This window comes from Sceloporus occidentalis, unplaced genomic scaffold (assembly GCF_023333645.1).
Source record: "Sceloporus occidentalis isolate IW3139 unplaced genomic scaffold, rSceOcc1.0.p SCAF_15, whole genome shotgun sequence".
NCBI classification, from domain to species: domain Eukaryota; kingdom Metazoa; phylum Chordata; class Lepidosauria; order Squamata; family Phrynosomatidae; genus Sceloporus; species Sceloporus occidentalis.
In genome coordinates this window covers 2,626,659-2,641,604 of record NW_028316995.1, presented here as the reverse complement: position 1 = coordinate 2,641,604, position 14,946 = coordinate 2,626,659, and the positions used below count along the sequence as shown (strand labels likewise).

Below are 14,946 nucleotides of genomic sequence, written 5' to 3'. Positions count from 1 at the left end.
GTGAATACCTTGAACATCTTGAACTTGCCAATGGCATCAGGGAATACCATGTCCATGAAAGGGTGTACATGGTCTGAAACAAGGCTTAGGTAGGCGGTACGTGTTAAAGTAACATCAACACCCAACCATCCGTGTGATGTAAAAGAAAATGTGGTCAGACCAGGCCACCTTCTTCCATCGCTCCGTGGTCCAGTTCTTATGCTACGCAGCCCGTATTCAGCAAACTGTAATGCACTGTGTGTTCCATCACCTTTCTTTTAAAACCAGCATTAGCTTTTTCAGTAATTTGGGTTACTATAGCTCATCTGTTGGATTTGATCACACGGGTCAGCCTTCACCCCCACCTGTATCAATGAGCCTTGACCGCCCATGACTTTGTTGCCGGTTCACCTCTTTTCCTTCCTTGGACCGCTTCTGGTAGGTACTGACCACAAGAGCCACAGTTTTGGAAGATACTCTTACCCAGTCCTCTAGCCATTACTCTTACGCTTGCTCATTTTTCCTGCTTCTAACACATCGACTTTGAGGACAAAATGTTTACTTGCTGCCTTATATATCCCACCCACTGGCAGGTGCCACGATAACCAAATTATCAGTGTTATTCACTTCCCCTGTGGTTACAATGTTATAGCTGATCAGCATATGTAGGTCCAGTTATCTCCTGTGTACCAGTGTCTGTCTTGGTCTTAAAACTACCTTCTTTTTGGGCATCCCTTTGAATCTGTGAACCAGGAGGGCAGCATACTGACTCTCTGGCCCTGTTGATCCTACCACCACACATGTGCATCTAAGAACACTAGAAACTGATGATGATGCCTTTGCAAAGGTTGCTTTATAAAGCACCAATATATTCCATAGCGCTGTACAATGGGTGAACAGAACTAACAATTTGGCAAGAGGTAAAGAGGGCCCTGCTCAAACTAGTACAAGATAGAGCTCCAGCTGCAAGCTTTGAACATTTGGCTTTAACTTGAGCCAAATGCTCTATATTGTGCAGACTGCCTGGATTGAACTAGATTTCCAGGAAACTAATTGACGTGATATGCAATAAAATACGATTCAGATTTTTTTTTTTTTAAAACAAAGACTCCATGTTTGTGAAACAGAGATTTTAAAAGTTCAACCACAAAATTCATTATGAAGGACCAACGCTGAAGAGATTATCCTGCACGTAGCACAGATCTGGCTCGGAATAACGATTAGTTACGTTGACGAGAATTCAGAGAAGTGTCATCGATTTTAATAGGTATTATCCAGCACTGACAACCAATCTTGTAATAAAATGTCATCTACCCTTTGCATTGCGTAATTAAATCACTGAGAAAGAAGTGTTTCTCATAACTGAAAATTAAATGTTTATATCCTGCCCCAGTTGCAGTCCCGTGTCCTCACATATGTCACATGGGGACAATATGTATACATTAGACCCCCCCAGGGGCCTGACTGGAAAGTTTTGTTAAATTTATAGAATATTCCCAGACATGCGTTCACTGATTCAGTACGTTTCAATTCTACCCCTTTAGTTGTCCCAAGAGGGACATTTCTCTTTCAGGTATTTATCCTCTGATGGACCATGAGAATTAATGCACTCCGCGGCTCTGACTTTGGAGTAAAAACCCATAACATTGGGTCAGACCCAGAGGGTTCCCAGGTATATCTGTTTGATCCTGCCAGCGATTATCTGTTTCATGCTACCGTCTTTGATTAGTCTTCTTTCCTACGATCTTTTGGCTCTCTTCCTTCATCCTTCTTTTTCTGCCTATTTCCCACATCCATCCTCCATAATGTTTCTAATTTCCATACCTGACCTCCAATCTCTCTTACTGGATCCAGCACGCTTTCTTTTCAGTGAAATGCATTGTATGTGATCCCAGAGTAGGTACAAATTTTGACCACAAAAATATTGTGTAGCCTTTATATATACTTTTTCCCGATTCTGGGTTTGGTTTATTTTTTTTCTGCTCCATCTCATTTATTTGATTGTTTCTTGTATTTGTTGCTTTAAGAATAGAAAAATTCCCCTGGAACTGGAAGTTGAGATTACCTTGACTGTCCAGCTCATAATATTTTCCTCGGTACATTTTCTTAAACATTGCTATCCAAAGCCTTTCTCAAAATAGTAATTAAAGATACAGGACAAAATATAGCTGTCCTTGTCCTCTAAACACAGTGATGTAGATGCCCTAGAAAAATACCAAAACAAGCACCATGTAATGATGTGATGCATAAACGCTCACAGGTCGTTATCGTCTGCTGTTTATTCTTTTCTTCTTTCTTTCCATTGCAGATGTCCTTGGTTAGTCATTGTCAAACATTATTTTGTAATGTCTACTTGTGCCAATATTTTCTGTACAAACAAAAAAGTCTCAAAATAGAAATGACATGTAGGGTATTTAGCCTCATTGCTTGCTTGCTTTTTGCTTTGGAAATGATTAGACTTCCCGTGTGACGTGTCTGCTCAGACGGATGCTGTCTAATGAGAGCTCAGGCACTGCTTGAGGGCAAAAAAATTCTCATAGACCTTCTTTTAATTTAGTTTTATAGCAGCAAGAAGACCGTATCTCCAGGAGGATATAGATACTTTGGAGAGAGTTCAGAGAAGGGCTGCTAAAATGTTTAATGGATTGCAGGATAAAGCTTACCAGGAGAGGTTAAAGGGTCTCAGCACGTGTAGCCTGGAAGAAAGATGTGACAGGGGGGATAAGATAGAAACATTTAAATACATAAAGGAAGAGTATATTTAAAACTAGAGGACATAGTCTTAAGCTAGATGGGCAAAGGTTTAAAAGTGAGATTGGGAAATATTGCCTTACTGGTTGTCGATGCATTGGATAGCATTCCATCAGAGGTGGTAAAGGTAATTACAGTGAAGGAGGTTAAGCAAGCATGGGATAGGCAAAAGGATAAGACCGGGGAGTAAGAAAAGTATTTAGAGGTTGGGCAGACTAGATGGGCCCAATGGTTCTTATCTGCCGTTGCTTTCTATGTTTCTATGTACGATTTGTTTTTGGTTTCATTATTATTATTATTGTTTTATATAGCGCCATCAAATTCTGTAGCACTGTACAATGGGTTGACATGACAAAACATGCAGTATATAACAAAACAATTTGACTTAGACAACAGGTGAGGAGGGCCCTGCTCAAACAAGCTTGCAAATGCACTCTACGGTAAGGTTGGCCGACCGGTTTCTACTCATTTGGTGTCTAATTGTATATCTTATCATCCTTCAAAGGGAGTCTGAGAATGGGTTGTGTTATCGGTGCAGTGGCTGGACAGGAACTAGGTGCCAATCCAAATTAAGGATAGAACTAATCAATATCTTTTATTGTATTTTAGAGTATTTTACATTATTTTAGAAAAACCATGTTAGAAACCAATGACGCCTACAAGAATCAATTACAACAGCAGGTCTGTAGAATTTCTACTTTTAGGAATTAGTAAAAGCGCATAGCTAATAGCAGGGCTACACCAAGTTTATGTTTATTAATGTTTGCTGTATATGACCTTGATACACTTTATACTCGCTGATCCTTCCTGACCTGCCATAATCGAGCTAGAACTAAATTAGAGCGGAGCGTGTGTTTTCTGCAGCTTATTAGTTTATAGCAGGTATTTGTACTCTCCTTATTCCTCAAAGTCTGTAAACCACATGGAACATCTGAAGGGTTTTCACTTATATCTTCGTGTGGATTGTACGTTTAGGTACTCGGATTCACAGTTAAGTGTAGACCATAAAAGTGTCACATTTTTGTTACTGAGCAGCAATAATTATTTGTTCTGTGGAGTGCAAGGGTCAATTATCTAAAAACCCAGAGTTCAGCTAAAATCTGTCTTTTATATGAGCTGGGTGTTGAGTACATGCCCACGTCATCACATGAAATCTTTCATAGGGCAGCTCTCCCCCCACTTGCCCTAAACAGACACTGAACTCTCATTTCACTGAATTATGAGATAAGTGATTTCATGTATAAATATATCGATATTATTTGTGTCTGTGTTTTCCAGTTATAAACAATAAAAGGCACATATCTTACGGCTCCCACGGTAATGCTCTGTCGTTAAACATAATAAACAAAAGTTCTGTGACTTGGTGCTTTCGTTGGATACGGGGTTAGTTCAGTTATTTGTAACTGAAGATAATGAATCGGTTCTGTTTGCTGTCATCATCGCAAATAGAATCAATATTTCCACGCTAATAATAAGGCAGATACACCTCTTACCTACCTGGATTTGAACACACGGAAGGGAAGTCTCTTTATCATGTCTGAGACAGGAAGCACTCTCTACACCAGGGGTGGGCAATTAATTTTCCCATGGGGCCACATGAGAAATTGGAATGGTTTTAGAGGGCCAGACCTCTACAAACTACAAACTCCGAAGCCTTGTCCATTTTGTTAACTTATGTGCTGTTTAATAAAGTTATTCAAGCCTACGTCATTGGTAGAGGTGCTTGAATAAGTAAGGCCTGAATAACTATTAGCACAGCACAGAAGTGAACAAAATGAACAAGGCTTCGGAGTGCATACCGTATTTTTCGCTCTATAAGACGCACCTGCTGATAAGACGCACCTAGATTTTAGAGGAGAAAAAAAAGGAAAAAATATTTTGAGCTAAAAAATGGGCTAAAATATTTATTACAATAACTGAATAAGCTATGAACACAGTAAGACACACGCAGTAAGACACACACAGACACAGTAAGACACACACAGACACAGTAAGACACACACAGACACAGTGAGACACACACAGACACAGTAAGACACACACAGACACAGTGAGACACACACAGACACAGTAAGATACACACAGACACAGTGAGACACACACAGACACAGTAAGACACACACAGACACAGTAAGACACACACAGACACAGTGAGACACACACAGACACAGTAAGACACACACAGACACAGTGAGACACACACAGACACAGTGAGACACACACAGACACAGTAAGACACACACACAGTAAGACACACACAGACACAGTGAGACACACACAGACACAGTAAGACACACACAGACACAGTGAGACACACACAGACACAGTAAGACACACACAGACACAGTAAGACACACACAGACACAGTAAGACACACACAGACACAGTGAGACACACACAGACACAGTAAGATACACACACACACAGTAAGACAGACACACACACACAGTAAGACCTCCCTCCCTAACCCCCCTTCTCAGTATCTCCCCTCTAACTCCCTAACCCCCCCTTCTCAGTATCTCCCCTCTAACTCCCTAACCCCCCCCTTCTCAGGATCTCCCCCCCCGCCCCGGTCACTTACCTTAAACTCCTGTGTTGGAAGCGTGAGGCGTTTGTCTCGGGTGCCGGCGCTTCACTGCTGATCGCCGGCGTCTGACGTCATATGCCGGCGCCCAGCGTAAAGCGCCGGCACCCGAGACAAACGCTTCCAACACAGGAGTTTAAGGTAAGTGACCGGGGCGGGGGGGACACCGGACTCATTGGTGAGTCACCAGGACACTCTTTGCGGGCCGGTCCGAGCTATTCAGCGGGCCGGATGTGGCCCGCGGGCCGTGCTTTGCCCAGGTCTGCTCTACACACATTGCAGACAGGAAGTGCCTCTGGACCAAACCACTTGAGGCAGTGGAGTAGGTGGGATTTATTTTCCGCAGGTTTACTTAAGTTCCCCAGAAGTTTATCTGCTTCTAATCAAAGGGGCAACTGAGTTATAGGTCCTTGAGGGTATTTGGACATTGGGCAGTTGTCCCTATCTGGGCCTACCTCACATTACCCTCATGTATAAACTTGCGTTGTTGGCCTAATTTTGGCCACAAAACAAAAATGTTTTAGTTTAAAGTATCCTGGTAACCAGTGGCACTCAGAGAAACGTACTATGCAGATTGATTCAGCCCCGCGGTGTACATTTTTAATAATATTCCCGTGGTTCCCTGGGAAGTCTTCTCATCCATCAATATTCCATTCAAAATAAATAGGGCAATTTGAAATAATAGTTAATTAGTGTTATAAGTTAATAAGTTAAATACATATTAAAGCCATTACATGCAGATGGCATATCTGTCATTATGTAAAATGCAAATCCGGTAGATGGTTCTTATTATCTCTCTTCTCCAAAGTAATCATGTGAGGTGATGGCAAATATTACAGTGAAATGTATTTTCTTTGCCGTCCCAACGTAATTATGTGTTTACTCGCTCAGAGCCCCGTCTTATGTAACCAGATGCACATGCACGGCATAAAAGATCCAAGATTCAAAAGCTTTTGAGAAGTAGCTCTGAATGTCTGGCATCCGTGCATGTTGGCCCCTGTCCCGTTTTCCATGCTTCCCACTGAGCGAGAGGCAGATTCCTTTGGGAAATCTTAATTTCCCGAAGGTCAGAAGAGAAAGGAGGACAGTCTTTCATATACAGTTGCTGTTAATATGGAAATCTAAACATCTGCAACAATATGTGTTGTTTATACTTACAGAGAAAAAAATGTATATACATGTTCAAGATAATACATAGCAGTGCAGATCTAATCAGTCCAGTGGAAAAAAAGGTTAACTTACTGCCTGGCCTTTTTTATAGCTTAAAAAAACAAAACACAATTTATATATATATATATATATATATATATATATATATATATATATAATTGGTTTTTTTGTTCTAGAGTATGGGGGGATGGGGCAGTGGTCTTTTAAATCCAGTACTATCTTGGAGAAGGGACAACACAGCATGTCAAATTCTGTTCTAGATCATAATCTGCGAGTAGCGTCCTCACAGCCTTTGTAATGTTTTTTTCTCCTGCTCGTCTTTGCTTTGTCTACCATATTTTACAGCATTGTTAATTTTTAATTAGTAAGGATTGTACATTGACAATTTACATTTTTGGTGTGTGTGTGTATATATATATATATATATATATATATAAATATATATAAATATTGGCTCGAATATAGGCCACACCCTTAAAGTTTGGTGCTATTTTTTAAAAAAAAATACGCATTAGTGGAATGGTAAAACAATATTTTATCTAATGAACAGGAATACATGCATTTTAACATTTTTGGTATCTATTATGCAGTTTGTCAGCATATGTTCAAACAGAAAACCAATAGCCATTTTAAGCCCCCCCCCCCTTAATTCATAATGCACCTTACTTATAGATATGCCACACTATATGATTAGCTTTCTAACGGTATATGTTGGGGGTCTGTAGCTGCTTAGATGCCGTCGTTAGCAGTCAAGGGGTCTGTCCTGGGTGGCTCCAAATTCGGCGGGGGGGGCAAGGAATATCCTAGGGGGGGGCAATTGCCCCCCTGTAGCGACGCCACTGGCTATTTTAAAGCCTCATATGCATTCTTACATACAGGAAGTGCTAGGCCTCTCCATCATGCACTGTAATGCACATCATAGCTCAGCAGCCCCTTTAAATTTGCGATGTCCCCTTTTCCAAATGCATGGGGGTTGGTTCTGCAGAAAATGCAGTTACCGCCTTTTTCTTTCTATTCTTTGAATACATAGTAAAGTACTTTAATATGTGCTTTTTGTGACAAGGCTTGGGTGTCGTTTAAAAATCCGCCACAAAGAACTCACTCGATCGGTATCTGTGTACGGCACAGTAACAGGTGGCTCTGGTCATGCAGCGTACGCTTGTGTAGTTAGTTGTACACTCTGTGGTTTGTGTTATCATGTTGTGTTACACAGAGGATCTTGTCTGTTTTACTGATAACTCCCCTGTAATGTTTAACCGGTGAATGTTTGCAGAACACGCAACGGTTTCCGATTGATAAGAGATTTTTAAATATTGCGTATCCTGACATTGTCAGTGACATTCAGATTCATGTAGCGGCTGGTCATGTAATGACACACGAACTGGCCGTCTTTTCTCAATCATTTTGTTTTCTTTTCATATTGTGACAATGAGGTTATGTGATGTGTGAGGTAATTATCCAAAGAAAATGCAGAAATAGAGGAGCGCGCAACCTAAAAACCATAAAAGGCATAAAAATTCAGTTTCCTGTGTTTCTGGTAGAATAATAATGGCCAATTAATACACAGAAGAAAGCAAAAGAATTTAGCACATTCCAAGCAAATACCATTCAAAAAACATCTAAAGTAAAATATTGGGGATTGCATCACACTAGATGGCCATATATTTCTTCGCCCGCCACCACCTCAAAGTACCCCAAGTTTGGCGAGGCCTAGCTAATTTTTCATGGCTATATTACTTTCTAAGGACCCGAAGCAGTGAGACTTTGCATTTTAACCCAAATAAGACTCAAACAATTTAAAGCCTTCTCTGGACTTCATTAATGAGGCATCTGTGTGGCATAAGGGGCTCAACCCTAAGGCTCGGTCAGAACCTCCAAATATGCACAGCACAAAAACAATATACAACCTAAAAAGCATAAAATGCACACACATTCAGATTCCCGGGTTACTGCTAGAATAATAATGACCAATAAATACACAAAACAAAGAATTCAGCGCATGCGCAATGATGTCCAGAGAATGCTCATTCCGTAGCACTCTTACAATAGGGGGAACATCTTAACACATGTGAAGACATACTGGCACAGATATGGTGACTATATTGGTCAGATTTACCATCTTGTATGTTTCTTGCGTTGTTGAAGTAGCTTTTATTGTCATTAACCGTTTTGGTTTTTAAATATATTTCAGATGCGGACATTCCCCAGTGTATCGTTCACGAGAAATGGCCTCCCGTGCTCTTGTTCCGTTATGTATGATAAATGACATACCTCAGACTGCACTGGAACTGCTGAAAAGCCTCCCCGATTCCAGTAATGAAGGAGTTAAGCAGAATCGCATTCATGGGACTTTATTGCAGGTGAGCTCCAAATTATTTCCCTTTCTTTCCATTTAATACATGAGAAAGTAAAGAAAATCTTTAGAATCGATTTTTATTGTGTTCATTCTCCTAGTTGCTATTATATTTTCTTTTAATTACACAGAAATATTTTTCTTCCTCCATTGGGCTTTAGTTGCAAGTTACTGCCCCACAACCTCTGGTTTGTAAGTGACCTGTACTCCGTGTCAGCCTTTAACAATAGATATATGCATATTATTATTTATTAAACAATATATAATTATAATATAATTAACACAGTAGTTTTTTTTGATTAGTGACACATTTGTAAATTAGTTTTTTTTTTAATTTATTTATATATATTTTTTAAATTCCCATTGGTTTTTTTTCTCAAAATTCCTGCATTCCTGCCATCTCTTTGCCATGCACATCTTTCTTTCATATCCTGGGTTTATAAGGTTCTTCATTCAGTGTTTCTTGATGTAGGAAACAAATGTTTTTTACTTTAATACGGATTTGATTGCAGAGCCCGAATACATTAGTGTATAGAACGTGTTTCTTCATTCAAGCATTATTTCTTATTTTCTAACTTTTTACTACTCAAGAACTTACTTCACCCTAAGTCTACAAATACTTTTTCCTTGTGATATAGATATGCAATTATCTTACCTGCGTTTATTGCAGCTATACTCCCCTGCATGCAAATTCTAGCTATGTCTGGACTCCATCTGAAGCATACGGTATCCAGGCTTTTTTCAGAGTATCAGCCTAGACCTTCCCTCTGACAGTTTACTATTCATTAAACTAACCTTGCTTTAATTCTCAAATGCTGAGCGTTCTGCTACCATAAGCAGATGTGGCAATCTGTGAACTATAATCCTGCCCTTAGAGGGAGATTCTAGAAAATGTAGCATTATTCAGTAGGTAAGAATTTCAATAAGTGCAATGCGAAGTCTTCCCAAACTCGAACCTTCAGTCTGTCTCTGCTTCATGAAATAAAAATGACAACCCCACCTGCTACATTGGCATACTATGGATTATGGAAATTTTTCATGGAAGTAACATAATTATTAAGAATCTATCTTAGAAAGCAAAATAACTGTCCTTTCTTCCACTGATGTCCCTCTTTTCTAGGGGCTCAGCGTTTTTGCTGGGTACAACCATGTTATACTGTTCTGTGGCCTTTACACGAGCACCTCAGACCTACTTCCATGTTAATGCAAGCTGGAGTCCATTTTGCATGGACACCAATGCCTTTTCCTGAATGCAAGTTATTTAGTTATTGGAGGTAAATAAAAACAAGATGTTCTGATTTAACTCCTCCCCTGGGGGCCTTTACTGAAAGCCGGGAGCATTCATTGGTACACTTCTTGCACATGCTCAGTAGAACACAGTTTCATCATGGCCTTGTAGCACCTGGTAAAGATGAGCTTCAAATATTCTCTAACACCATTGTGATAGCTGTGATGTCATAAAATGTTATGTGGTCCCAACTTGCCGAACCCCTTTATAGATCAAAAAACATGTAAACTCTACAAAGTCAAAACCCAAATAGTCAAGTTTTTTTTATTTATTTTTTGTCTTCTGAACAACGTATCCAACACTTTTTCTGCCAAGGGCTATTGGCAGAAAAAAATATGTAGCTGAAAATAAAACATTCAATTTTTCCATTATTTCTAGGTTGTTATATTGTTTGTGAGACAGAATATATTCCACGCAGAACTAAAACAAAATGGATAAAATCCCCTGTAATTTGCTTGATGCACTTACAATCATAGGCATCAACTGCAGCCCTTGCCAGGCTGTCCCTTAGAAAATAACCAAGTTAGCGGTATTTAATGCGAGCAGAATGGATAATTGAGCAATTTGTTAGAGAAAGCCTCTAACATTGGAACGAAGTTTATTTCAAATTGTAACCAACATGAATGTAGGTAAGGATTCCAGTGCATTTAGGACACAGATAAGACTTGAAGGCTAATATAGCGCTGTTTGATGACTGCTTTCAACAAGCAGACATGGCCTCTGACCTTATCACTCCACAAACACGCCATTAATCAGCGGTGTCTGCACCATCATAGAAGGAAGGCACATCTGTACCAAGCATGAGGTTCTTTCGCACCCCCAAATTGGGGACCTTAGCGATACAATCTGTGTTTAAGCCGGGGCAGGCTCTGTGAAATTTAAAAGGTGAAGAAATAAAGTGAGATTGGGAGATGTCATGAAAATGGAACATGTCCTCCGATGCCAGTCCTGAGAACCCATATTTAAGAGTAGATTGTGTGTTATCACTATTGTGTTTTGCTTTTTTGTGTGAAATCTTTTCAGGTCCAGAGGTAGAAATTCAAAACCTAGATATAGAAAGCACCAGGAGAAATCATCACAGTTGATTCCCTTTTAATTCTGAAGGCAGCCATGGAGTTACTAACCCTAACCCGGCCCTCAGGCTCCCTGAAAAACCCAAATTCTAATACTTCCAGTAGGCGTTGAAGCTAATTGAATCGAAGAGCACCCTTTACTTTATTCTGTCCATTTGCTAGTGTAGTTACATATGTTGAACCATTAATAATAGCCAATGCAAGACACCTTTTGGAGCTGATCTTTCCCAAAATGTTTTAGAGCCTATTTGTATCTTCATATGTTGAAGGTGCTGTTCCACCAGCTCTGCAGAATTGAATACTTTTCAAACTAGAAACCTCATTCTTGGTGGTGATGAATATTTAAAACAGGGGAATTGGGGACTGAAGAGGGACAATTGAAGACATATTAAGACTTTTTCTTGCGTGCCTGTTTGTCAGTCTGTTACATGATTAAAGAATACGTTAAATGTAATAAAATGCTGTTTTTGGGGGGGGGGTCATAAAATAATTCTTAGGCACATTTGAGTCTCGTCGCACTTAGCTTTTAATCCCAAAATAATTATTTAACTGACATAGGGGGATACATTCTAAATACTTTAAACATCTTTTATCTTCCCCATTACTATGACTGTTTGCAGCATTTTATTTGGGTATTTTTTTTTCTAATTACCTAACGCCTTACCGTTATCAAGCTGCTTCTCTTTGCAGCTCCCGCAAAGGGCACTTTGGGATCATTGAACCAGCGTGTGTTTAATTCTAGACAAATGCTGCCGTTCTGAAAAGTGCTTTGAAAACTCACTTATCTTTAAATTAAAACCCTCTACTCCCATCTTGCCTTTTTTCTTTAAATAAATAATGCAGTGGTATCTGGAGCTGGTTCCTGGAAAGTTTTTGCAAATTATTTTTGAGATTAAAGGGACCCACATGTGTCTGTATGGATGCAGGGATGTGTCCTCCTCCTCCTCCTACCAGTTATTGTGGTTTATAGAAGAGTGAAGGAGTGCTTTTTTTGGTAGCTTTGATCTTATGTGCATGCATATAGTTGGGGGTGCATTCTTTCTATAATGCTTATTGGATGATAAATGGGTAAAAGGGAGTTACTGAATGCGAGGGAGGAAGACGCATTCACTGGAAAGACTAGACTAGAAGAAGAAAAAAAAAACCTTAAACCTTATTGGTACCTGCAAAAACAAAAAAAAAAGTAGTTCTAATGAGAACTTAAACGGCCTCTATATTAATATTAAACTACACAGGCTATATTATGTAGTATATGGAGGTTCCTGAGAAATCCTAAAATCTTTATTTTTTTTTTTTTTGGATAATACAGGTTAAACAAAAAACATTTGGAATAGATATTTTTTTTCTTCTTCTTCTTGGTGTTCTATGAACAGCTCTGAGTTCAAAATTTGGTCAGTGACCCGAAAATACATTAAAAATAAAACTTTGTGGCCTTGTGAATACTCAGGTGGGACTTTGACGATAGTATGTGAGCACCAGAAAGAGTGGAGGACCTTTTCATAGTGAACTATGGGAGCTGTAGACACCAACTTCCACAAGAAGGACCACGGCAGAGATAGGAACACCAGAATGTGCATGGCTGCAACTTCCCAGGCTTTAACTTATGGATGTTGCGATCCATGTACATTACCTTTGGTGAAAACAGAGCCTGGAAAATGTCTGAAAATCTGTCAGCATCTGATGATTATTCACTAAAGCAAAATGGGTTTCATCTCTTGCAAAACCCTGGAGTGCACCATAGTAGCTTGTATTAAATGTTTAGGCCACATTGAGTGTGTCACCATAGAATGAGTCAGTAGGATGTTCATATCAAGCTAAAAACCTGGGTCCACATTAAGGTATTTCCTCTGTGGAACCTGTCATGGTCTCTTTAGAAACACATTTTGTCAAGTGGTCAAAGTTAAGCTGCCCTACATCAGTAGAAAATAGTTTAGTGGCAAAAATATAAATATTATATATCTCTGGGAGGAGAGCTGACAAGTCTGAGATCTGCTTGTGTTTTTTTCTGTTTAATCTGCTCGTTTCTAGGTCCCAGGTATCATTTTATCTAGGCATGTGTGGAAATGTCACTTGAAGTGGTGTTCTGAGCTTCTACCTGTTTTATATTACAGCTCCCTGTATTAAGTTAGACAGGCTGAGCCATTTTGTCACGAACAAAAGATGTTTTTACAGTTCAAGGGAAAAAGGTCGATGCTCTCAGAGGTTATTGAATTTTCCAGAATAGTTAAATGGTGCTCAAGATTAATTTGTGCCATTGGACGGTTCATTTTTCATCTTAAAGGCACTGCTCCAAGTCAAGCAAAATAGTTAACAAAATAGACTGTCTTTTCTCTCCAATTCAGCAGTGTTCGCAATCAGATAATTCTTGAAACCACTCTATATATGCAATTGGGGGGGGGATTGCCCACAGAATTTTGTGAGTGCCACAAAAAAAACTATAAAATAACCAATAAGCCCAAATTCTATCATCGATACATATTTCATATTCAACAATTTTTTCTTGCAGACAGCTAGGTATATAGAATAATAAGCATTTTTGGATCCATACATTTATTCTGATTGTTAACACATTATGTTGTCCAAGCTGTGGATTTGGTGTTCAAGGATAAAGTAATTAATGTAATTTAAATTCTATTTTTTTTTTGTAACATTCTGAAGATATTATATGTAATTATTCCTTCACGGTTTTGTACAAGTTTGAAGCATAGTTGGCTTTTTATGTAGTCACAAATAGGTTTCGGCTGTTTATTGGGTTATTAAATTTTAATTTTTTTGTCCTTGGCGTGTTGGCTAGAGGTGAGCATTTTAGATTTGGGGGATGGCTTGATTAATGATTGATTCTCATGAGGGTTAATTCAGTTTGAGCTGAGGCTGTGGGGTAGATGACTGGGTATCGCCAAGCCCCCAAATAGCGTGAGCAGCGAGTGTGTAGCTGGTCTGTATCCTTCTGGAAATGGGATGAGGCTTCAATTCCAAAAAGTTTGTTTGAACCTGTATAGTAACTTTAGTGTTCTGGTGTCCTAATGCTTCCACCTATACAGAACTATTAACTGAAACCACATCAATCACATACGTTATAAATAAAAAAGTGTATTTGTGTACTTTGTTGCATGCCTGATGCATAATCTTAAGCATAAAACCCCTTATTTCTTTTACTATCGCTTACAAAAGCTTCCAGTTGGTCACTATGTTTGTGCTATCGGCAAGGCAAGACTTGGTGTACATCTGATCTAGTAGCATTTTAATCATTAGCAAAATAAGCAGAAGCGAGAGCCCCGTTTTTACCGAGCAAGAAGAAGGACTCTTAAGAATCTAGACACTTGAATTGCTTCAACTTGAATAAGAGCTTCACAATAGCCAGAAGTTTTTTGTCTTTCTAAAAGTTGCATTTCACCTTTCTTTATGGCTGTCCTGACAGGTCGCATTGATAAAGGGGGTATGCTTAATTCGCCCCTCAAACAGCTCCTGGCTTGGCTTTTGGCCATTCTTATCACTATGACATCCAGCTGCGCGCACAATACTGGTGTTGGGGGCCCTGACAATAAGCTGTCTTCTGTATAAGAGGAAAAACATGTTAAATGCCATTCGGTTTGAATGAAGAATGATTCAAGATGCCCAGTGTTCCTATGCAGGAAAGCCAACACAATGCTGCTTATATCAGGGCCCATTCACTTCATAAATCAACACTTTCGCAACCACACCACGATTTCCAGTTTGACTGAAGCGTTTTCAAGATCTTCAATACAGA

The 14,946-nt window shown here is 39.3% G+C and overlaps 1 protein-coding gene across 1 annotated transcript in view; it reads left to right on the top strand.

Moving 5' to 3' along the window:
* LOC149303139 (tRNA (32-2'-O)-methyltransferase regulator THADA-like) overlaps positions 1-14,946 on the top strand; it is a 165,792-nt gene that overhangs the window by 100,895 nt on the left and 49,951 nt on the right. Inside the window, exon 28 of the mRNA XM_089481345.1 lies at positions 8,676-8,844. Within this exon, the coding sequence (XP_089337471.1) occupies positions 8,676-8,844 (169 nt within the window). The remainder of the gene's footprint in view (positions 1-8,675; positions 8,845-14,946) is intronic.